This window comes from Gopherus evgoodei, chromosome 10, assembly GCF_007399415.2.
Source record: "Gopherus evgoodei ecotype Sinaloan lineage chromosome 10, rGopEvg1_v1.p, whole genome shotgun sequence".
NCBI classification, from domain to species: Eukaryota; Metazoa; Chordata; order Testudines; family Testudinidae; genus Gopherus; species Gopherus evgoodei.
In genome coordinates, this window is record NC_044331.1 from 1,248,172 (window position 1) to 1,271,511 (window position 23,340).

Below are 23,340 nucleotides of genomic sequence, written 5' to 3' on the forward strand. Positions count from 1 at the left end.
GGTTCTCAGCTCCCTGGAGAACACCCTGGGAGGTCGGCGGTTCTTTCAGCCGCTGGGGAGAAGAGACCACATCTGCCAGTGTGTTTCCCAGCTGGTTGCCGAGCACTGCGGAGACTGAGGAACGCAGTGTTCAGTTCCAGATTCAGGGCAGGAGTGTGGTCGAGCAACAACACACCCGTCTGCCCCATCCCCCTCCGCACCCTGATGGCTCCTGTCGCTCCCAGCTAACTCAGGCCTCTCCAGCACCACTCCCCCACTGTGGGTCAAGCTCCTTCATCCTCCCGCTCGCTGCCAGGAGCACAGCAGAGCCTGTCTACCTGCTCTCTGCTCTGAAGGCCAGCACCTGGGAGGAGCAACTGCAGAGAAAGTCCCTCTGCCCTGGGCTGGGGCCCACTCCGGGGCTCTGCGGGATGGCCTGCAGCAGGAGCCGGAGGGGCTGGAGTATGCTCCCTGCACACCAATCTTCAGAGAATGAAGCTGCCAAGCTCTCAGCAGGCTACTGAGCACGGCCCCGCTGGGAATGTTCCAGCCTTTCCCATGAAAACTTGGCCAGGAGGTAAGTAAAAGGCAGCAGGGGGACCCCCTGCCCCAATTTCACCCTCTGCTCCAAAGCCTGCAAGCTCCAGTGCTGCGCAATGAAGTGGTTACAAGAAATGTTACAATGGATTGTCCCTGGTCTCTCGAATGGCTGAAACTTCCCCAAAGCCTTCAGGCTGAGGCAGCCGCAGCATGGAGAATTTCAGTCTGTGTGGTTACAATTCCCTGAGCCGGGGCTTCTGCTCACAGCCCTATCACGCCCCATGCCTGCGTGGGCAGCGGCCAGGCACCGTGCACTCACTGCTCACCAAGACACGTGGACTTTATATAAAAAAAGACTGACGACAACAACTCATTTCTGTGCAAGAACATCCACAAACGGTGTGAGCCGGTACGGTGACAGCACTCCCATAGCGGCGCCTGCTGCTGCTCAGACGTGCTCACCGGGGCTCAGTTCACATTGTCACATAGTAAAAACAACCCAAAGCACAAACGCACAGAACATGCCCAGACCCAGCTCCTGGCAGGCGCCAGGACATCACAGCGGGATGGGGAACGAGGGGGATATGAGACAAATGAACTCTCCTGCCTGGCCACAGAACAGGCTCCACGTGCAGGCAGCAGCATGCTCACACATGGCAGTGTTAGACGTGCCACACGTGGGCAACTTCACCCCACTAAGGTGCATAGGTCCCCACTGCACCTCTCCCAGCACCAGAGCCCCTGGGCCTTCCCGGAATGCCCTGCTTCTGCACCAAGCAATGGCCCCTGGTTGCCAGAGCTGTCCCATGGGTGACAGAGCTGGGGCGAGAGCTGCAGGGGAGTGTGAGCGCCCCCCAGATACACGGAGGGGCTCAGCCTCCCTGAGAACACCTCTGGAGAACATGCTACGTCAGCTGGGGCCGCCCCTCCCCTGCTTGGCGCAGGGCAGTCTGCAGGTCGTTGTTACAGCCAGGGCGGTGGCAGCCCAGCCCCACGCAGCCCCACCATGCTGTGGCCTGATGGCACAGGTCTCCGGGAAGGCTCAGTGGGGCTGGGGCTGGTGCATCTCACCGGCTCAGCTCATGTCCCCAGCCTGGTCACACCACGGAGTCCCGGATTTCGGAGCCCAGCCGCACCCGGGGTCTCTGGCAGGCCGGAGAGACCTCCACGAAGCTCTCGCGGATGCTGAGGGGCCTCCTGTCCGACTGGGAGACGGCTGGGCTGGTGCCTGGGGGCGCATGCGGGGGGGTGCTGATGGAGCTGTCAGTCAGGGCCTGGTAGCCCTTGTGGTCGGGTGCCGTGCTGGGCAGGCTGCTGCCGTTGAGGGGCAGGCTCTCGACGGGCAGCCCCACCTTCCTGTGGCTCCCGCCCTGCTTGAGGAAGGCCTTCATGCTGTCCTGGTGCCGGCAGAGCACGAAGAGTGCCAGCAGCAGCAGCGCCGCCCCGAACAGCGTGCACATGACCAGGAACTCGGGCCAGTAGCTCTTGCCGTCCTGCCAGGAGGAGACGCTGCCCATGGCAGAGGTGCTCCGGGAGCTGCTGATGGTCTCCAGGGCATCCTGGCCGGGCAGGGACCTGCCCGCTGTGTCCAGGGGCACATGCAGCACCGGGGGCAGCTCCTCCACCCCCACACAGTAGCTCGCCATCAGCTTCTGGAAGCCCTCCTCCAGCGACCAGCACTCATAGGTGCCCAGGCGCTCCTGGCTGCCCACCAGGATGAGGGCTCCGTCCGGCAGCACCAGGTAGGAGGAGTTGATCTGGGTCCCATTGTGCACCCACAGTCGCGAGGCCAAATTGGACAAAAGCCGGCACGGCAGGGGCCTGACTGCGTTGGGCAGGAGCTGGATCTGCTGGCACTGTGGTCCCTCTGCTGCGGAGGAAGCCACACAGGCAGGTCAGGAACCGCTCCGGCCAGCTGCCTCCCCCTGCTCACGCCGGGCCCGGGGCACCCGCGGGGCAGCGACTGGGGTGTGGGAATGGCCAGCAATGGCCCAGTGTCACCATGATGGGGGGAAAGGGGTGGCCATTGGGGACCTGGCTCTGGGCAACGGCAGGGTCTACGCGCATGTCAGGGGCGTGTTCTCACTCGGGGGTGGGGGCGACAGCCATGTGTGCTCCTAGGGCGCCCCCAGTTGGTCAGGCCCTGGCAATGACGCCACCTGCCCTTCAGAGGGCAATGGCAGCTAGACTGGACAGATGGGGGATCCTCTTGGATCCTTGTGCAGAGGTCCCAGAGCGCCGCCGCCCCCCTCCCGCCCCACAGCAGGCTTGCAAACCCCACCCCTGCTGGGTCCTGCCCCAATGCCTCCTTACCTGGGGGTTGGAGAAGGCGGGGGATGGGCAGGGACACGTTGCCTGCTTGGCAGAGCCTCTCTGTGTCAGCGTCTTCGATATCCTGGGCCCAGGGTCTGCAGGGGGAGACTCGCAGTCAGCGTGGCCTGTGCAGGGAGGGGGCGAGAAGCAGGGCCGAGCGTGGGGGGGGGTGGAGAGCTGAGAGGGGTGAATGTGGGGCTGGCCAGGCTGAGTGGGGCGGGGCTGGCTGAGCCAAGCTGGACTGGCGGCATCTGGGTGGGGCTGGGGGCGGCGGGAGGGGCTGGGGCTGGTGGCTGAGAGGGGCTGGGGCTGGGGGCGGCGGGAGGGGCTGGGGCTGGCGGCCGAGAGGGGCGGGGCTGGGGCTGGCGACGGCGGCCGAGAGGGGCGGGGCTGGGGCTGGGGCCGGCGGCCGAGAGGGGCGGGGCTGGGGCTGGGGGTGGCGGGAGGGGCTGGGGCTGGGGCTGGCGGCCGAGAGGGGCTGGGGCTGGAGGTGGCGGGAGGGGCTGGGGCTGGGGCTGGCGGCCAAGAGGGGCGGGGCTGGGGCTGGCGACGGCGGCTGAGAGGGGCGGGGCTGGGGCTGGCCGGGCCCAGTAGCCCAGCACTTACTGGGGGTGCAGCGGCAGCTGCAGGTGGTACTGGGCGACGCTAAGGCAGGCCTCCCCGCTCCAGGCGCAGTAGGGGTCCCGGGACAGGACGCACTCCCCACAGCTCCTGTACAGGCTGCAGTTGGAGAGGGGCACCTGGGCCACTGCCGAGTAAGAGGCAGCGTAAAGCAGGCCCTGTGCAGGAGAGAGCAGATCGAGAGCTGGTCCAGCAAAGGGCGTGTGCCTGAGTGTGCACACGCGTGTGTCACCGAGATGTCACTGGATGGGATCTATGTGGCAGGAGTCATTCGTGAAACCCACATTTACCTGTCGTCTGTGTCTGAGATCCCCGCCCTGTCGGCAGGCAGGAAAGGTTAAGTGGGCTCTGCTGACACCCCCAGGCGGGGGGTGTTACCCCTGCAGGGTATGGGGAGCAGCACCTCTCTGGGGAGACAGGCTCTAGGGTGTGGGCTGAGCAGCCCAGTGGGGGCAGAAGGGCGGAGTCGAGCCGCTCTCTGGTTGTGAGTTTCTGTTGCTAAAGCCAAACTGGGGATGACGGAGTTTGCCTCAGTTCCTGATGCTGGGCAGTGCCTGCAGCACAGACCCTGTCGTCACCTGGCTCCCTCCGGAGATGGGGCTGTTGGTTTTTCCTGATGAGCCTGTTTCAGTGCAGGAAACCCTACCCAGGGAGGGAGGAAACCGGAGCCAGCCATGCTGGGAGCCATTCGGCGGTGACAGTAGACGTGAGCCCAGGCTTCGCCCTGGCTCCTTCAGTTTTCCCCCTAGGCTGACCGAGAGCACTTGGCCCCTTGGGGCATGCCCAGCCCCAGGGCAGCAGGACAGGGAGGATGGCTGTGCAGAGCGCCACGCAGAAAGCAGCTCCAAGGCTGTGTATGGGAACAGCTCCTGCTCCCCAATCCTGTCCACTCTGGGTCATGTTCCCCCAGCCCCCCCATGTTGCCTGCTGAGGGAGGGCAGGGTGAGGATGCAGGAGTTTCCCATCATGCTTGCTGGCTTGCCTGGCTCTGGTCCAGCAGCAGCTTGTGGACTGGGTGGCCGGCATGGAAAAGGCAGATCTCCTCGATGATGTGCACTTTCTGGTTCACACTCACGGCCTTGTGCAGTCGCCCGTCATCTGCAATGCACAAAGCGGGGACACTGAGCAGACTCACCTGGGCTGGGAACACCCTGCCTGGCTGGCTCTCATGAGCTCCCCAGGGAGACCCACCTGTGCCCAGGAAGAGGACATCGTAGGTGTGGTGCAGGCCCTGCACGCGTTGCACGCAGATCTGCTGGTAGTGCACGCGGCTCTGCAGCAGGAGTGGCTGGCTCCGGATGGCGCTGTCCATCAGGAAATGGTCCTTGATGAAATTCAGCACGCGGTCTGGCATCTGGAGAGAGGAGTTGATCTTCATGTGCCGCGTGCGGCTGGTGATGCACTGGTGGGGCGGAGAGGAAGAGAGCTAGACACGGACAGCACAGCCCTGCAGCACCGAGACAGATCCACGGCCTGCGGTCCCAGCGCACAGCCCCCAGCAGGGAGAGCACACGCAGCTGCTGAGCCTCCCCACCAGGGGGCATTAGTGAGGGCAGGCGCACACACATACACAGGGGCTGAGTGCTGGCACCTTTCACACCAGCCTCTCCTGGCCCACCCCCAAGCTGCAGCAGCTCCCGCTAAGAGCCTGGCCAGGAGCTCGAGGAAGACGCCCAGGAGCTGGGGGGCGCTGGAAGGTGGCAGTGTGGATTGGCTCACTGTGCTGATGTGACCAGGCTAGAGAGTCCAGTGCCCCAAGGAGCAGGCAAGTTTGGGGCAAGTCCTGCCCGCTGTGCTGGAGAGGGGGACGTACCGCTCCTGGCCGGGGCTCTGGCACGGGGCTAGTGTCCGTGTACCACTGCTGCGTCTCACGGTTCACCTCCTTGTAGAACCCTCCAAAGGCCTTCTGCACGTCATGCATGGCGAAGGCACATACTGCCGAGCTGCCAGGGCCCCCTTTGTTCCTGGCACCAGAGGGGAAATCAGCAGCTAAAAAGGGTCCTGGAACCACCCAGAGACACCTGGGCCATGCACGGCCCCAGCAGACAGCTCAGCCCCTGCAGGCTGGGCACAATCCACCCTGACATACAGCTTCCCACAGCACCTGGACCAGGCAAACAGCTTGGACACATAATGGGAGGGGAAGAACTGTCAGCAGCTGCAGGGAGCACCCCCTAGAGGGGACAGACCCCAGGTCCCATTCCCTGCCCCCCTGGGCCAGCCAGTCCCTGCCCTGGGGCCATATCAGAGCCAATGCCCCCTAGCGTGGAAAGGCCCCAGGTCCCATTCCCCACCCCCCTGAGCCAGCAAGTCCCTACTCTGGGGCCATATCAGAGCCAATGCCCCCTAGTGTGGAAAGGCCCCAGGTCCCATTCCCCGCCCCCCTGAGCCAGCCAGTCCCTGCCCTGGGGCCAGATCAGAGCCGGCACTCCCTAGCGGGGAAAGGCCCCAGGTCCCATTCCCCACCTCCCTGAGCCAGCCAGTCCCTGCTCTGGGGCCATATCAGAGACAGTGCCCCCTAGCAGGGAAAGGCCCCAGGTCCCATTCCCCGCCCCCCTCTGCTAACCCAGGCTAACCTCTCTGCTGGCAGTGCACCAGGGAGATGCCCTGATCTGGGTCTGAGTGGCTCTAGCTGGAGCCAGCTGCAGGGCCCTGTCCCGCACCCGTGCTCACCACTGGGAGGTGAAGACGCCATAGAAGACCGTGTCTCTCCAGTGCCGCTCGTCCGGCGTGAGCACGAAGACATCCTGCAGCACGTTGAAGGGGAACCCGTCGTCAGGGCGCGAGCACAAGAGCTGGGCCTTGAGGAACGTTGTCCACCTCCGCTGCAGCACCCGCTCCCCACCCAGATCCCCCTGCCAAGGAGAGAGCGGGCGTCACCCTGCGCTGCCCCAGCCCCTCCGTGCAGCAGAGAGGGGCAGTTGCGGTAGAGCCTGGAGAAGCAGGCAAGCTCTGTGGGCAGCAGGGGGCGCTGCAGGCCCAGCCACAAGCACGTCAGGTGAGTCCATCAGTGACACATGCACAGGTGTGACTCTACCTGCACCATTTGCATGTGTGACCGACCCCATCACGCACCCTCCCTGGCACGTACGCGTGACCACCCCCCAGAGGACAGTACGCGGCTCACCTTGCACACGCGGGCGATCCGCGACACGATGGTGTTCTCGAAGAAGTCGAACTCCTTGCCGGTCTCGCTGAAGAAGAAGTACACCTTGTCGTCGTCCCCCTCGGAGCTGCCAAGCGGCAGACTCTCCCGCAGGTAGGCTGAGCCCACGAAGGCTGGGTCTGCATCCCAAATACAGAGCCCTCAGTGCCAGCCCCCTGGTACCCCAGAGCATCCTGGAGTCTGGGCAATTCATCGCTGGGGGGCGAGACGCAGCCTCCTCTGGGGAGGAGCGTGGCAGTGACAGGAAGGAAAGAAGCCAAGTTTGCCTTGGGGGGCTCCCAGCCAAGCAGTGACCCAGGCCAGCCCTATTTAGCCTGGGAGAGGGGACAGAAGGGCAAAGTCTGACTGGGTCCAGCAGCCTAAGCCCACCCTGTCCCCGCCAGGCCTGGCAGACACCTCCTCATGCTCCTGGAGCTTGTCTGGGCCGCCTGTTGCTCACTCCAGTCTGGGTGTGCCTGGAATGGGACCCTGCCCTGCCCCAGCAGCCCTGCACCTTGCAGCCAGTTGAGGGAGTTCTCGGTCTTGAGGGAGATGCGGCTCTCCTGGCTCCGGTAGATGGTCGGCTCCTTGCCCTGGAAGTCGCTGACGGTCCCGGCGTAGAGCTCACCATCTGCCAGGGAAAGACAGACCCGCTGGCATAAGGAGGGAGCGGTTCCTCCCTCCCTGCTGCTGGCACTGGGTCTGGAGCAGATCCAGCTGCCATCTCCCCTTATTCGGGGTGGCTGCACCAGGGGTTTCTCCGAGCCCCCACCAGGGAGCCGTGCTGCAGTGCTCTGTGCAGGGGTGCGTTTCACAAGGGCCGATGGCTCTGTGCCAGGTCTATCCCACTGCTGCCATCCAGCTGAAGGCTCATATTGATCCAGCCAGAAGGAGACAGAGAGAGCAGAGCTCCCAGGTGCCTCCTATGGCCCGGCCTGGCAGCGGTGGGTGTGGGCACCACGCGTCCCTCTGCCAGGGGGCCAGTGTCATCCCACTGGCTCCATCTCTGCTTCCGCTGGCTGTTCCTCATCCACGGGCTGGGCCGCAGGGTGCACAGCCATTCCTCCCACCCCCACCCTGGGAGATCCAGGGGAGGTACCAGCCCCTCCTTACCGACCATGATGGCAGTAGATCTGTATTGGGGGTCGAAGGGGCAGCGGCCTTTCCCATCCTCCAGCAGCAGCTCCCTTGCCTGGCCGAAGTTCTGCACATTCTGCAGAGGGGAGGATGCTCTGAGCGGGAAGAGTCAGGTGGGGGGGAGGCGGAGCCAGGAGGGCAGGTGAGGTGGGGAGGGGAGGGAAGGAGCCGGGGGAAGGCAGGTGTGGTGTCTCCTGCCCTTTCCTCACGCCCCAGGGTATTTCACCAGGCAGGTTACTGAATCCATCCAAGTCCCTTCTGCTGTCCCATCACACCCCAAGGCCCTTGCCACTGCTCTGCCAGGGCTCAGAGCTGGGCCTGGAGTCCCGCCAGGGAGAACTGGGTGCAGGGGTGATGCTGGGGAGGGATCGGCTCTGGGGCCCACATGCTGACCCCTAATTCTGCTCAGCTTTCCCTTGGGCGGCAGAGCGTCGCCCAGCCAGTTCGGGAGGGGCAGGAATAGTGAGCTGTGTCCCTGGGGTGACAGGGACTTGTGCTGCCTCAGAGCCTGGGCCACGGGTGCAGGGAGAGCCCCCAGACCAGTGCTCCCTGCAGGCGGAGTGGGGCAGTGCAGCAGGGCAGGGGCCGGGCAGAGCTTGCACGGAGAGGCCCCGTGCAGCACTCACGAGGTAGGTGCACACAGGGCTGAAGGCGCCGGTCCCGCAGGCATACAGGTGGCTGCTGTTCAGCTGCAGCAGGATCTTGATGTAATTGTGACAGTCCCTCTGTGGGGAAGGCGAGAGGCACCGGCTCAGTCTGCCCCATGCGGAGGCTCGCTTCTCCCCAGACACAGCACCCGCAGCCCCTGCCAGCTCTGCCACCCTGCCCTGGGGCCAGCCCTGCCACCCTGCTCTGCCCAGGTTCTGGGCCTGGCAGGGAAGTGCAGCCCTGGAGCCCCGGGAGCCCAGTGGGGTCTATGGACATGGATGGAGCGACCGGGGCCAAACGAACACCAGCCCCCACGGGACAGGCCAGGAGCCCGGGCCTGTTTCAGTTTCTTACCTGAGAGACAGCCCCACCAGAAGCACAGCGCCCCCTAGTGCCATCCTGGGGCAATGGGGCCAGCCCTGACTGCCGGGGGAAGCACTCCTGCTAGTCCCCCACCCTCACCCCACAGCACAGAACCCCCTAGTACTGCCCTGGGACCAGCACTACCTGCCGGGGAGAGCATCCTCTGCTAGCCCCACCCCGCTCCCTGTCCCAGAGAGCCCCCTAGCGCCGCCCTGGGACCAGCACTGCCTGCTGGGGAGAGCGCCCCCTGCTGAGTGCCCCACCCCGCTCCCTGCAGCACAGTGCCCCCTAGCGCCAGCACTGCCTGCTGGGGAGAGCGCTCCCTGCTGAGTGCCCCACCCTGCTCCCTGCAGCACAGTGCCCCCTAGCGCCAGCACTGCCTGCTGGGGAAAGCGCCCCCTGCTGAGTGCCCCACCCCGCTCCCTGCCCCACAGAGCCCCCTAGCGCCGCCCTGGGACCAGCACTGCCTGCCGGGGAGAGCGCCCCCTGCTGAGTGCCCCACCCCGCTCCCTGCCCCACAGAGCCCCCTAGCGCCGCCCTGGGACCAGCACTGCCTGCTGGGGAGAGTGCCCCCTGCTGGCCACACCGCACTCCCTGCAGCACAGCACTCCCTAGGGCCACTGTGGGACCAGCATTGACAGCCTGGGGAGAGCGCCCCCTGCTGAGCCTCTGGTCCACAGCACTGCATCCAGGCAGCGCTATGACAAGGGCTGGCTGCAGGCCCCATGCTAACTTTAATTGCCCCGCTGAGCACATTCAGTTCAAGGCCTCTCCCCAGCAGTGGGCCCGTGTCCCCAGTCCTGGCGCTGCTGTCCCATCCCCATGGTCTCTTGGCACAGGCGGGCTGGCTGTGTGCTGTCCCCAGGAGCACTCACCTGGGGGTCCTTGCCCTTGAACACACACTGCTTCTTCCTCTCCTCGTCCGCGCTCCAGGGCAGCTGTGGGCGACGGGAATAGTTATCAGGAGAGCCCTCCCTGGCAGCGCCCCCACTAGCAGTCAGCTGCCCCAGGGCATCCCACTGCCAGCCACGCTGGGAAACGCTGCCTGGGTGCAGGAGCAGCTCTCACGCCGGAAGCTCAGAGCCCAGAGGCGACAAGATACCCCGCTCTCCCAGGCCAGTGAGCCAGCAGGGCGTGGGGTGCGTGAAAACCAGCGCCCTGCTCCTCAGAGAGGGCCTGGCTTTGTGCTGAACTCATCAGCCCCAGCTCGCTGTCCTGCCGGCTCCCAGAACATGCAGCCACTTGCACGGCTCGGGAGAGACGCTGGGAGCGCCGGGGAAGGAATCTCACGGGAACCTGCACCAGGCCCATCCCCAGCACTTGCCCCCGCCCACCCGCCTGCCCAGCCAGCGTGCTCCTGCCCCAGAGGCTGGTCCAGCCCCCCCTGCGCCCGCGAGCCGCTCTCCCAGCAGTGCCCTGTGCGTGTGGGCCGGGCCAGGTGACTTACGAGCTGGTGCTGCGGGCCAGGCTGGAACTGGCTGGTGTTGAGGGCGAAGAGGAACTCGCGGGCCCCCACGTACAAGGTCCCCCCATCCGGACTCAGCAGCAAGGTTGTGTAGTTGGTGACTCCGTCCTTCTCAAACCACCACACGGGTCTCTCGGAGGAGTCTGGGGAGACCCAGCAACACACTCGTCAGCGTATCTGGGGCTCCATGCTTAGAGCCCGGGCAGAGAGTCAGACCCACCCCTGGGCATCCCAGCACCCCAAGGCACAACCTGATCCCCCGCCATGGCACTGGGCAGCCCCCAGCTCTCCAGAATCCACACACTGGCACTGCCCCCTGCTCCCCCAGCAGGGCTGGCTCCTCCCTCCCGGTACAAATGGCAAGTCATGAAACATGGACTCAGACCGCCAACTCTGCCGGTGCCCCTTAATCCCAACCTGCAGTCCCTGCTAGCCCATCTCTGGGCACCCCCACAGCTCTGCGGTGCCACTCAATCCTGACCCACAGCCCCTGCTAGCCCAGCCCTGGGCACCCCCACAGCTCTGCAGTGCCCCTCAATCCCAGCCCACAGCCCCTGCTAGCCCAGCCCTGGGCACCCCCACAGCTCTGCCACTGCTTACCATTCCCAACCTGCGGCCTCTGCTAGCCCAGCGCTGGGCTCCCCACAGTTCTTGGACCCCCTGAGGGCTCACAAGGACCCTATGGCCATTTTGTGACAAGAAGCTGGCTAGGCCCTTTGACAGAATGGGACTTTTCTGTAATATTCTGTATGAACACTGTGTGCCTCAGTTTCCCCTATATGCTGCATTAACTAGCAGTTCAGAAGAGGATGTTCACTCTCTGCAGAGAGCCAAGTGTGACTGACCTAGCTGTCTAGGGTAAAGGCCACTCCAATTGCCCGGAGATTTGGTACCTAGCAACTAATGACCATGGATGGCCCACGCACACACCCCTCCCCCCTCCGCAGGAAGCCAGCCAGCTTCGCCTGGGAACAAGAACCAGGACTGAGAGGGGCCAGGCAGGGTTGTTAAGTGGAGGCTGCTGGAAGCTGGAGTCTCCTGAACGGTGACAAAAGAGGCTTCGGGACAGACCAAGATGGACCAAGCCGGGGCTGGGTTGGGGATTGGTCCTGCTTTGAGCAGGGGCTTGGACTAGATACCTCCTGAGGCCCCTTCCAGCCCTGGTAGTCTGTGATTCTATGACCAGGCTGTAACTTTGTTCTGTGCTACTCCAGGCCTGCCTATGCTGTGTGCAGCTAAACCTGGCTGCTTCTCCACTGTCGCTGGGAGTGCATCTCCCTCTGGTGCCCGTCTCAGGTGGACTCTGCAGGGTGCCCAAGGTGCTGAGGTTCAGTGCCAGGAGGTGGCAAAGCAAGTGGCTTGCCCTCGTAAAAAGGTCTGGCTCACTGAGGGGGTCTCCTAGGCCTGTTCCAGAGCACTGGACATGTGGATCCGTGACAGGCCCTCTGGCTGGAAGGGGACCTCCTTGCCTTGGTTTCTGGTTTGATTGGGTTCTTTCCCCTCCCAGGCTGTAATGCCAAGCCACACAGTCAAGCCTTTTTATTCTGGTGGTTCCTGGCCTGCTGGTCTCTGCCATGTGCTGCCCCCAGGGCACGCCCAGGGGCTTCCTTTGCCTGGTGAGGATTAACTCAAACCCACCTCCTGGCTGCCAAGCAGGCCCTTCAACCTGGCAGAGCCCTGGAGTGGCTGGAGAGCATGGCTGGCTCATCTGTCACCAGCCTGGGGCCCAGCCCCCCAGGCCTTGCCCGGGGAAGTCAGTGTGTGGGGGAAGTCTGAGCTGCAGCCTGGCAGCCCCTCCTGGGTCTGTGCTGGATTCTCCTGGGAGTTTTGCAGCAGCCAGAGCTACAGGCCCCAACCCACCTATTTCCCTGCCATCTTCGCTGCTCCAGCCTCCCAGTGAGTGGGGTGCATGGGTGGGTAGGAGCAAGGGGGCTGGCACAGGGTTGGTGGGCAGGGAGCAGGCTGGTATCACTCTGGGGCTGCCAGGGCACCTGCCCCATGACTCACTGCCCACGCAGCATCACGCTGGGCACGGCTCCCCTTGCCTCCCCCATCCCAGGCCACGATGCCTAGACCCAGCAGCTGTCAGGGGACCCGGCAGGCCGCGTTGCCCTGGCGCTATGGCTCTGTCCTCCTGGGTGCTGCTGCAGGGCAGCTCCCAACCCCCAGTGCCCCTGCCACAGGGCCCAGCCCCAACAATACCCCCCATGCCAAGCCCGAGGGCACTGCTCTGCCCACGCTGGCAATCACCCCTCACCGCCTCACTACAACACCCCCTCAACAGCCCCCCACCCTGCCTCACACAGCAGTCAGTTACCAGCCCCCCTGCCCTTTCACAGACAGGCTGTGCCACAACACCGCACCCCTCGGCAACACAATGCCACCCCCACTTCCTGTCTCTCCACTAATGCAACGGCCAAACTGCCTGCCCTTTGCACCCCCAGCCATCCTGCTGCCCCTCTGAGTGCCCCACACGGCTCTGGGTGGCCCACCGGCTCGATCTGCAGTCCTAAGAGCTTGTTATGTTGCTCAGCAGCGGCTGGAGAGCTCCCAGTGCCTCTCAGTGCCCAGCCAGGCGAGAACTAATCCCCCCACACACACACGCTGCCAGCTGATTGCCAGGATCCAGGGACAGGCCGGGCACTCAACCCGCACCAAGTGCTGTGCTGAGACTCACAGCAGCTCTGCTCTGCACTGCGGGCAGCGCTTGGAGAGGCAGAGCAGAGAATGGCCAAGCCTGAGATGCAACCCTCCAGCCCTCCTAGCTACATGGAGCAGTGCATGGTGGGAGCTACCCCCTGCCCAGGAGTTGACCCCCAGCCCTGCAGAGCCCCCAACCAGGAGGATAGGGTGGGAGTCAATCCCCGGCCCTGCAGAGCCCTTGGGGGGAGGGGACGAGTCGATCCCCAGCCCTGCAGAGCCCTTGGGGGGAGGGGGCGAGTCGATCCCTGGCCACGCAGAGCCCCCAGCCGGGGGGAGGGGGCGAGTTGATCCCCGGCCCTGCAGAGCCCTTGGGGGGAGGGGGTGTGTCATTCCTTGGCCCTTCAGAGCCCCCGGCCCGGGGAGAGGGGTTGAGTTGATCCCCAGCCCCGCAGAGCCCACGGCCCGGGAGCTGGAGTCTATTTCCACAACAGAATCACTAATGCCCACACGCACCACTGCAGGCTGCCGGGCTGTCCAGGGTCAGTGAGGTGGAGTGATGCCCAGGAAGAATGGAGCCCAGCTCAGGGCAGTAGAGAGGACACCGCTCTCCTGAGTGCCCGACAGACCCTCTGGCAGCCAGTGATGGGCAGGGCACCGCAGGCAGCCTTATGCAGCCGGGCAGAACGGTGCCACGAGAAATGCCACAGACTCGACCCACCACCTGCCCTGTGGTTAACTGCCAGCCCCGTACCATAGCTGGCAATGCTCAGCTAGGCCTGGCTGACGATTCACATCTGGCGGGGGGCCTGATCCTGACATCTTGGAAGCAGCACGGCCTCCCCAGCTCAACCCTTCCTGGGCCGAGGCTCCGCCTCCTCCGGCCAAACCAGGTTTGAAGCACTAGCTGCAGCCCCGCCCGGCTGACCCCCCTAGGGCACTTGCCTCCTCCTGCCCTAGCAGCAAGGACAACAGGGAACCATGTTGAGGGCCCAGGGACTCCTGTGCACAACTGCAGCTCTGCCAGCACAACCCTGGCACGCAGATGCAGCCCACAGCCATGGAGGGGTTTCCTCCACCTCCCCAAGCAACACCAGCGTTCTTCCATCCCCTTTCTGCGTCTGAACCGGGAGCCAGTGTCGATAAGTCTCTGCATTAAGCATCTTCACATAACTTTCATATGACTTTGTATCATGCCTCTATTTTCCTACAACTTTGTATCAGATCCTTATATAGAAAACTCTGTACTGAGCCTTGGAATAATGTTAAAAAAGTGTCTTTTTGCTAGCAGTAGAGTAAGCTCTCCCCTCCCCCCTCCCCTTGACAAACTGCCCTGTTGGATGAACGAGGTGTTAATGAGCCAGGCTTGGAAGGCAGCACCTCCAGACAGCTGCACCCCTTGGAGAGGGGATGGGAGCCAGGCCCAAGAACAATAAAACCTGTCCAGTGGGCTCACTGAAGAACAGCAGAAACACATTGACGGCCTCGGGGGTTAGAAGCGAGCACCTTCCTTTGAAAACACCCTCTTTGAACAGTATTGGGACCGCACCCGGAGAGAAGCAGCACAAAGGACCAACCGACACAGATACAGATTTTGCATTTGGCACAGATTTGCATGACAGGGAAGCTGCTATAAATATGAGGTGTCTTGACAAGATGAGACCCAGGGTCCTCTGCGTCTTATCTTGTCAACATGGGAGCATCAATCCGGATCGGCAGAAGCCTGGCTCCACCCCTCCCCCACCTACATCACCTGGCCAGTGAAGTTAAGGGGAGCAACTAATTGGTAACAAGACAGAGAAAGAGAGAGAGAGTGTGTGAGCGGGCATGAGTGTAATATATCCTGTGCATACGACACAGTGTGGGTTGACGCATGTATTACCAAGAAATGTGGCACTTTGCCTTATTCCCCCTGAAAAGATCCTGTGAAGTACAACACTGGAGGGCACCACTGCGCTGCTGGGGGTCACATACGTGTTACGTGCAGACCAGGCCTCTGCAGAGAACACGACATTCAAATTGCCAGATGGGTGTGATCACAGTTCTACACTATCACCACATCCCTACCGGATGCCACCAGGTCAGGCTGGGCACGCTTGGGGAGTGAACAGCTGCCAGTTTGCTGGCCTGTCCCTGAGATGGGCTGGTTTTTAAAGCCTGCTCTACGGGCTGGGAAGCGTTTGTTCTGGCTTCAGTAGCTGTGCATTCAGCAGAGGGGAAAAATCTCCCGACAGACAGCAGAAGTCAAAGCAACTCAATCACTGGCCACTAACTCAGCAGGGAAAAAATAATTTTACAAATTCTCGGTCCAGCCCCCTGCCGCTGTCTGGTTCTGCGGTGAATCAGGAGCAGCACCATGGAGCCAAGCTGGTGGGAGAGGAGTGCCAGGCCCAGAGATCCTGTGCCATGCTCAAGTCCTAGAATACCTGCACAATATTCTGCTGCCCTGTGAGAAGCAGCCTGAGCAGAGACTGACCTGCCCCCACCGCACACTGCTAGAGGGGGAAGACCTCAGGCCATGCACTCAGACCCCAACCCTGTGCTCCTGATGCTCAGAGCCCATCTACCCACATCACCCAGGCATGCCAGCCTCCCGGCCCAGAGGATAGCACTGCAGGAGGGGGCAGCATGGACAGGTTCAGACAACAGGCAGAGTGGGGTTCTTGCTCATTCACCCCAGGCAACATCTCATTTGGGCAGAGGACTCGGAGATTCCAGGGGGGAAGCCGAGAGCAGACAGAATGGGGCATGGAAGGAAGTGCTGGCTGGAGCCCTGGCACACCCTGCCCCTTGCCGGGAGGCAGCTCCCAAAGGGCACTTCAGGACAGGACTCCAGACTCCTGCAGGGCTGACTTACTGCCAAGCAGCTGCAGTTACCTGCCCTATGAGTGGGCAGGAAACCGGGCCCCGGAAGTGCTTCCTATCCCCAGCGAGAAGCCCTCTGACTCACAGCCCCAGCCTCCTCCCTGCCCAGGCAGCAGCTCTCAGAGAGGGAGGGTCAGCGTCACCTCCGCCTCGCTGTCTCCCCACTCAGCACACGCCTACTGATGACAACTCCTCCTGCAAGTTCCCATCCCAGATCCCTCTCACAGGGGTCTATCCACCCAGGAAGGACAAAATCAGCTGGCATGAGCCTACAGGGCTGGGAGAGTGATGACTGCTTGCCTGCAGCTCCCTGCTGGACCCCCGCTTGCAGGGGGCACCCCCCCACTGGCTAGCAACCAGAGCAGGGGGAACTGGTGATCAGGAATCCTGGGTTCCTTTTCTGGCTCTGCCACTGCCTCCATGTCTCTGTGCCTCGGTTCCCCTCTGTGCACCGGGCGGGTTAGTGACTCTGTCCCATCTGCTCAGAGCTGGGGGAAGGTGATGATGACCCGCTGTGATGAAGTGGGACTGTTCTTAATGTTTCCTCTGAATACTGTGTGGGTGCCTCCGTTTCTAGCTGACACTCTTGTCTCCTGGAAACTAATGGCCGGGGCCCTTCCCCCTGCAAGAGGATGCTAAAGGTGGGGGAGAACAAAGAGGTCAGGTAACCTCCTGGCTCACGAAAGGAACTCAGCAGAGAAGGACGGGCTGGAGGGGATTTCAGTTTGGAGCTGGCTGGGGATGGGAAGTGAGGGCAGATGGGGTTGTCTGGCTAGCTGGGCCCCAGAATGGACCCAGCTGAGGGGTCCGGTTCTCTGTACCTACAAGTTCTGTTTTAGACCATGTTCCTGTCATCGAATAAACCTCTGTTTTACTGGCTGGCTAAGAGTTACGTCTGACTGCGAAGTGGGGATGCAGGACCCTCTGACTTCCCCAGGACCCTGCCTGGGCGGACTCGCTGTGGGAAGCACATGGAGGGGCAGAGGATGCTGAATGCTCCAAGGAGAGATCCAGGAGGTGAAGCCGTGTGAGCTTCTTGCCCTAAACAAGTCTGCTCCAAGGGAGAGGAGGCTCCCCAAAGTCCTGCCTGGCTTGGTGGGGAGCAGTTCCAGAGCATGGCCCGGGGACTCCGTGACACCTGCTCAGACCAGTACTATCGCTATGACTCCACCTGCCCAGGCAGGAATGAGTCACAATTGCTGCGGACCCAAAGCTCCCAGGAACAGACTGGGCCAGCGGGCAGTGACTGTGGTGCAGAAGGGCCCCCACCTCCCAGCCAGCCCTGCCCACAGGCTCCTTTGGGCACTTGACATGCAGGGCCCCAAGAGCAGCTGCTCCGTTCCAGCCCACAGGCAGGGCCCACTCTGTGCTAGCAGGAGAGACAGGGAGCTCTGATGCCCACGCAGGTGCCAGACACAGACCCGGATCCAGCTGAGAGATCCTGCCTCTGCTGCCACCCCGAGAGTGGAGCAGCCACCCCAGCAGGGCCGGGGATGGGGCCCTCAGAGCAGCACAGAGCCCTTCCCTGAGTACAACCTTCCCTGAGCCTGCACCAGCCAGGCCCATAGCAGGAGGGGCAGGCATTCCCTGAGCAGCCTGGCAGGGAGCCTGCACTGCAGCCAACGGGACGTGTTGGGACAGGACCTGCTGCTTCCAGGCAAACCTGTTGGCGGTGAATGAGAGTAACTCGCCCTGCCCTGCCTGCGCGCTCCAGTGGATGGACCCTCTTCCCCGCTGGCACAGTGCACAGGGCAGGCCCCTGCTCCTCTGGGGTGACGGGCCAGGCTGTCCTCTCTCGGGGCAGGAGCCCACAGGGGCCAAGCTGTGCTAACCATCCGAGCAGTCTCCCCAGACCCGCAGACTGGAGCGGAGCTGTACAGAGACAGGGCCCATAAACCAGTGTGGGTACATGAGGCTAGGATGGGTCCACCTGGGGCAGGGACTGGAGGCAGGGCTGAGCCCAGACAAGCTAGAGAACTGACCTGGCACGTCACGGGCAGGATGGGGCATACACAGAGATCTAGCTGTCCTGCACAGCACCACGGGCCCGATCCTGATCAGGGCGTCTGGGTGCTACCAGGTACACCAGACACTGCCCCTACCCATGCCCAACAAGCCCCAGGCGGCATATGGCCAGCGAGAACCAGCTGCATTCACCCGGCCAGAGCAAAGGGCGCCCAGTCTGAGCTGCTTGTGAGGAGGGGAGCGCCCCCCACCAGCACCTCACCGGGCAGCACTGGGCACGGCAGTCCCCCATGAGCACCCATGGTTCGCTGGCCTGGCTGCAGCAGAGCAGGAGGGAAACCCAGATGGCAGGATGGGGTGTTACTGGGAACAGACTCCTGCCAAAGGCTGTACAGTTTGACCCCGCTAGGCAGCAGGGAGCATCCCTGTGCAGGTGGGTCCTTGCCTGTCCACCCAACCTGAGGCGCAGTGCTCTCCCTTCTGCAGGTGCCCAGTGCCCCTGCACCACAGCCCTGAGCCTCCTGCAATCGGTAACAGCTCTACCGTCCCAAGGCCCAGCCGGGGTGGGCAGTGCTGCTGTCCCTGCAGTACCGCGACCTGTCCCAGAGCACAGAATGGAACCCAGGCTAGTCCCTGGCCACTGGGCAAACTGGGCTTCTTCGGCGCCGACATCACCCAGCAGCTGGGCGCAGGGCAGGGCCCCCAGCACTAACCACGCAGGGTCCCGAATGCTCAACACACAGGACAGACCACCAGGCTGCTCCCCCTGGCCCTGGTGAGTGCAGCCTGAGAGCAGGGGCATGATACACGGAGGGCGGAAGTGCCAGAGCCCTGCCCATGGAGAGGATGGGATCCCTGCAGAACACCCTGGCAAGGATGCCCTGGGGAGGAGCCTCTGCTCCCAGCAACAAGGCAGGATAGGACCCAGCAGAGCAGAAAGCAAACCCCCCCAGGCATGGTGGCGCTGGGCTGCCTTCTCATGTGCAGGGAAGTGCCAGCACCTCCCCTCCTCCACCATTCCAGGACCCAGTTCAAAGCCACCCTCTCTATTCAACCCTCCCTGGACCGGCTCCAGTCAAATACACAGACCCTGCCTTTCCCTCTCCCCTGCTTCTCCAGCCTGGCCTCTGGGCTTTCAGGCAGCCCTCCCATGCTGGGTGCAGAAGCCTGTGCTGCAGTGTCTGCTGTCTGGAACAACCTCGCTGGGAACAGCTCTGCCTCTCCACCCGTCTGACAGCGGAGCTCCCCAGGCTCCCACTGCCGGGAGCGGCTCTTTCATTGCTTCGCCACATCCATCACTTACACCCACAACCTGGCCCTGCTGCACAGCCCAGCATGTACCGTGTGCCTGCCAGGCTGCACCCCTCGGCTGGCAGCCTGCCACGCAGGAGCCATTTGGAGGCATGCTCTGGCTTGCGGGGCTAGGCAGGGCACGGGTGTTTTGCAGCCTCAGCACCTAGCAGAGGTGTCACGAGGCATTTCAACATCAGGGAGAATGTAGGCTGCAGGATTGCACCACGGAGTTGCAGAACCAAGCACCATCCCACTGGCCTCTGGGGGAGGTCAAAGGGACGCTGGCAAGTGCTACACACATCACCTCGTGAGCTGGGGACAGAGCCACGGCAGGTGCAGCCATGTGGCAGGGCAAGCCGGCCCTTCACAAGCCCAGGCCCCTTCCACTCTCCCGGGTTCTCTGGGCTAGTCACTGTCCCTGGCTGGCCCTGGGTTCCCAGCTCAGCAGGGAGTTCAGCGCAGGGGAAAGGCGCTTTCCACGGTCAGCAACGAACACCAGACGGGACAATTCTGCCCAGCTCAGGGCTTGCAAAGGAGTGGGTTCAACCCACCGACGTCTGGGCCCAACCTACACAGAGGAGTCCCTGCGCTGCCTCACTGGGGAAGTTCAAATACGTCGCTCTACAGCCCCCAAGCTGCCCAAGCCCAGCCCCGTACCCCTCCAGCTGACCTACCCCAACCACCTCACCGCCTAATTCCTCCCCCTCGGAGCACCAACAGGGGCACAGCCCTGTACTCCTCAGGGCAACGTCAGAGCCCCTGTGGAGAGCTGTGCGGGGAAGACGTCCCGAGACCCCGCTCAGTCTCACGCCGAGGGAAGGGTCCTCACGCTCAGCTCAGAGTCAAGGGCAGGGGCAGGGTTAGTACGTCCCGGAGAACTGTACGTCCTGGAGAACTTGCAGTTCACAGAGAACTCTCAAGCTGCAGGCCCAGCTCAGGGCAGCAGGGATTCCCCCCTGACAGCATCATCTCCCTTTGAGCAACAAGTACCGGCCACAGGTGGAGGCAGGACCCAGGCAAGCTGTGTCACCGGTCAGGTCGGTCTCTGCAGTGTATAACTTTCCTGCTGTGGCCAATGAAGGCTGGCAGGGGTGACGTGGGCCCTGGGAATCGGCTGCCAGCAGGAAACATGGGTCGAAACCCTGCAGCTCCAGAGAATGGGGCCAGCCAGTGTGCACAGGTCCTAACCAAGCTGTCCCTGCCCTCATCTCCCCTGCCCCTGGAGCCAGCGGTAGGGCCTAGGAGCAGCAGTCAGGAGCCACTCCCAAAAGCCACTGTAACCCAGGCCCACACACAGGGGTCAGTGAGTTGGGTACGACTAGCATGACTCGGAGCAAGGGCATATCCCTTAGCAGGTGCTCATCCCAGGTGCTGAGCCTTCCAGGGACACTCCACCAGCCTGGTGGGACAAGAGCCCGAAGGGCAGTGCTGCCAGCACAGGACTACGGGATAGAGACACAGACACAAACGCAGCCTCAGCCCAATCCCACTGCAGTGCAGCCGCTCCAGGGGAGCCAGGCCAGACTAGTACATCACACACCACAGGGTGGGGAGGGCGGTTCTCTGCTCTCCTGGCTCCCACGTTCCCATCACTGGGAGCAATTCCACACAAATCCCCATGGCCCAGCCCAGCCCAGCCCAGCCGCCCTCCCAGTGCTCTGGGCCTGGGCCACACAGTTGTGTGCCTGCAGCGCCAGCAGCCTCCTGCGTGGAGGCCAAGCTTACCTACACCCGAGACTAGACCCAGGGGTCCTGGCTTCTGTTCCTGGCTCACTATGGGAGCTTTGGGGAGTCCCTGCCCACGTCTGGGCTTCTGCTTCCCCTCGGTTGCTGGGGATAACACGTCCCTGGGGCCAGATGTTTGCAGCTGGAAGGCCTCTGAGAGGCCCATTTGTGACAGCACGTGGGTAGAGCTGCTTGCTGTGCACGGAGGAGTGTGTGGAAGGCTCTGCGCTTGGGAGCCTTCACACAAGGCACACGGCTGGAGACCCCTGACCTGAGCACACGCACTGCCCAGGAGAGCCTGCATGGGCGTGTAACACACCGAGTACCTGTTGGCAGTGATCTCTGCCCCAAGCCTCAGCTCCTTTAGCGCCCCAGGAAAACTCCCACGGGGCTTCCCCGCCTGCTCAGTCCATTCTCCTCCTGCCGGCCCCGCAGCCCGGCCGGGCCCCGCCACAACCCCCTGCAACAGCTGCGGGGTCTCTCCCTCCTGCCCTCCCAGCAGAGCCGCCGGCCCCGGCGCGTTCCCAGCCAGCGGGCACCGGGCAGGGCCGGGCTCGGCGGGCCACGGGCGGCGCCTGCCCAGGGAGTGGCCGCGTGAAGCCCGAGCCCCCGGGTCCCCGGGCGAGCTGCGGCCGCCCCGCACTCACCGTAGCGCAGGCTGACCCGCGGCACCGTCTCCTCGGAGGCCGAGAGCAGCAGCAGGGCCCAGAGCGCCGGGGCCAGCAGGGAGAGCGAGAGCCCGAGCCCGAGCCCCATGGCCGGCCGGGCCGGGCAGCACAGCCAGCGGCTCCGGCTCCCTCCGTCCGTCCGTCAGTCCGCTGCGAAAGTTTCCGCCCGCCCCCCGCGTGGCGGGGCCTCCTGCGGCAGCCGGATCTGGGGGGAGAGAGCACTGAGCGTGGGCGGCCCCGCCTGCCCCACGGCCCGCCCCATCCCATGGAACCCAGCCCCCCGGGACCCGGCCCGCCCCACGGAACCCCACCCCACGGCCCGCCCCGCCCCATCCCATGGAACCCAGCCCCCCCGGGACCCGGCCCGCCCGCCCCACGGAACCCCACCCCACGGCCCGCCCCATCCCATGGAACCCAGCCCTGCCCTGTCCCACGACCCACCCGCCCCATAGCCAGCCCCATCCCATGGAACCCAGCCCCCCGGGACCCGGCCCGCCCGCCCCACGGAACCCCGCCCCACGGCCCGCCCCATCCATGGAACCCAGCCCCCCGGGACCCGGCCCGCCCGCCCCACGGAACCCCGCCCCACGGCCCGCCCATCCCATGGAACCCAGCCCCCCCGGGACCCGGCCCGCCCCATCCCATGGAACCCAGCCCCCCACGGAACCCCGCCCCACGGCCCGCCCCATCCCATGGAACCCAGCCCCCCGGGACCCGGCCCGCCCGCCCCACGGAACCCCACCCACGGCCCACCCCATGGACCTCGCCCCCTGGAACCCAGCCCCAACAGCCCGCCCCATGGAACCCAGCCCTGCCCTGTCCCACGACCCACCCGCCCCATAGCCAGCCCCATCCCATAGAACCCAGCCCCTTGTCCCACGCCCGCCCCATGGAACCCAGCCCCCACAGCCCGCCCCATCCCATGGAAGCCCAGCCCATAGAACCCCGCCCCCCTTGTCCCACGGAACCCCGCCCCATAGCCAGCCCCATCCCATGGAACCCAGCCCCCACGGCCCGCCCCATCCCATAGAACCCAGCCCCCTTGTTCCACGCCCGCCCCATGGAACCCAGCCTCCCTGCCCCACGGAACCCAACCCACGGCCCACCCCATGGAACCCTGTCCCATGGCCCACCCCATCCCATAGAACCCAGCCCCCTTGTCCCACGCCGGCCCCATGGAACCCAGCCCCCACGGCCCCCCCCCACCCCATGGAAGCCCACCCCATAGAACCCCACCCCCTTGTCCCACGGCCCACCCCATCCCATGGAACCCAGCCCTCCTGCCCCACAGAACCCCACCCCATGTCCCGCCCCATCCCATGGAACCCTGCCCCTCTGTCCCATGGCCTGTCCCCCCCATGGCCAGCCCCACCTGCCCCACAGAACCCCCTGCCCCATGGCCCGCCCCATCCCATAGAACCCAGCCCCCATGGCCCACCCCATGGAATCCCACCCACCCCTTGCCAGCCCCCCTGCCCCATGAAACCCCACCCCACAGCCTGCCTCAGGGCTGGCCCCCTGCCCCATGGCATGCCCCATCCCACAGAACCGAGTCCCCCTGCCCACAGAACCATGGCCTATGTGCCCGCTCCATGGCCCCCCACTGCCCCTCATTCTGCCACACCCACTGCCCCACAAAAGCAGCCAGACCTAGTGGGAGAGAGCACTCAGCATGGGCTGCCCCACAGCAGGGCTGGCCCTACATGGCTCTCCTGCCCCATGGTCCCTCCTCCACCTGCTCCACTGCTGGCCCCATGGAACCACTACCTGCCCCACCCCATGGCCGCCCCCCACAGGCAGTCAGACCTAGGGAGGGACAGAACTCAGCATTAGCCAGCTGCAACAGCCCCACTCCTGTGCCAGCACCCACTGCCTGCCCCCCACTCCTGCCCCAGTGTCAGCACCCACTGCCTTCCCCCCCCACCAGTGCCAGCACCCCTTGCCCCCACTGTGGGAGCACCACTGCCCCCTGG

General features: G+C 64.1%; 1 protein-coding gene across 1 annotated transcript; it reads right to left on the reverse strand.

Moving 5' to 3' along the window:
• Positions 1–841: 841 nt before the first annotated feature.
• SEMA4B (semaphorin 4B) lies at positions 842–21,548 on the reverse strand. The gene is made up of 14 exons (XM_030577612.1): positions 21,347–21,548; positions 10,194–10,354; positions 9,622–9,684; positions 8,362–8,460; positions 7,712–7,811; positions 7,113–7,229; positions 6,581–6,738; positions 6,127–6,308; positions 5,267–5,417; positions 4,645–4,855; positions 4,436–4,551; positions 3,439–3,611; positions 2,833–2,927; positions 842–2,389 (listed from the first exon to the last, which is right to left on the reverse strand). The coding sequence occupies exons 1-14, from the start codon at positions 21,453–21,455 to the stop codon at positions 1,617–1,619; spliced, it is 2,508 nt and encodes an 835-aa protein (XP_030433472.1). The 5' UTR covers positions 21,456–21,548; the 3' UTR covers positions 842–1,616.
• Positions 21,549–23,340: the final 1,792 nt, after the last annotated feature.

Bases quoted from the DNA above. Each gene is read 5' to 3' on its own strand.
- SEMA4B (XM_030577612.1), bottom strand. From the start codon at position 21,455: ATGGGGCTCGGGCTCGGGCTCTCGCTCTCCCTGCTGGCCCCGGCGCTC. The intron at 3,612-4,435 runs GCAAGCCAGCAA...TCTCCTGCACAG, and splicing joins TGCTGCTGGACCAGAGCCAG to GGCCTGCTTTACGCTGCCTC. The intron at 2,928-3,438 runs GTAAGTGCTGGG...CTCCCCCTGCAG, and splicing joins CAGCTGCCGCTGCACCCCCA to ACCCTGGGCCCAGGATATCG.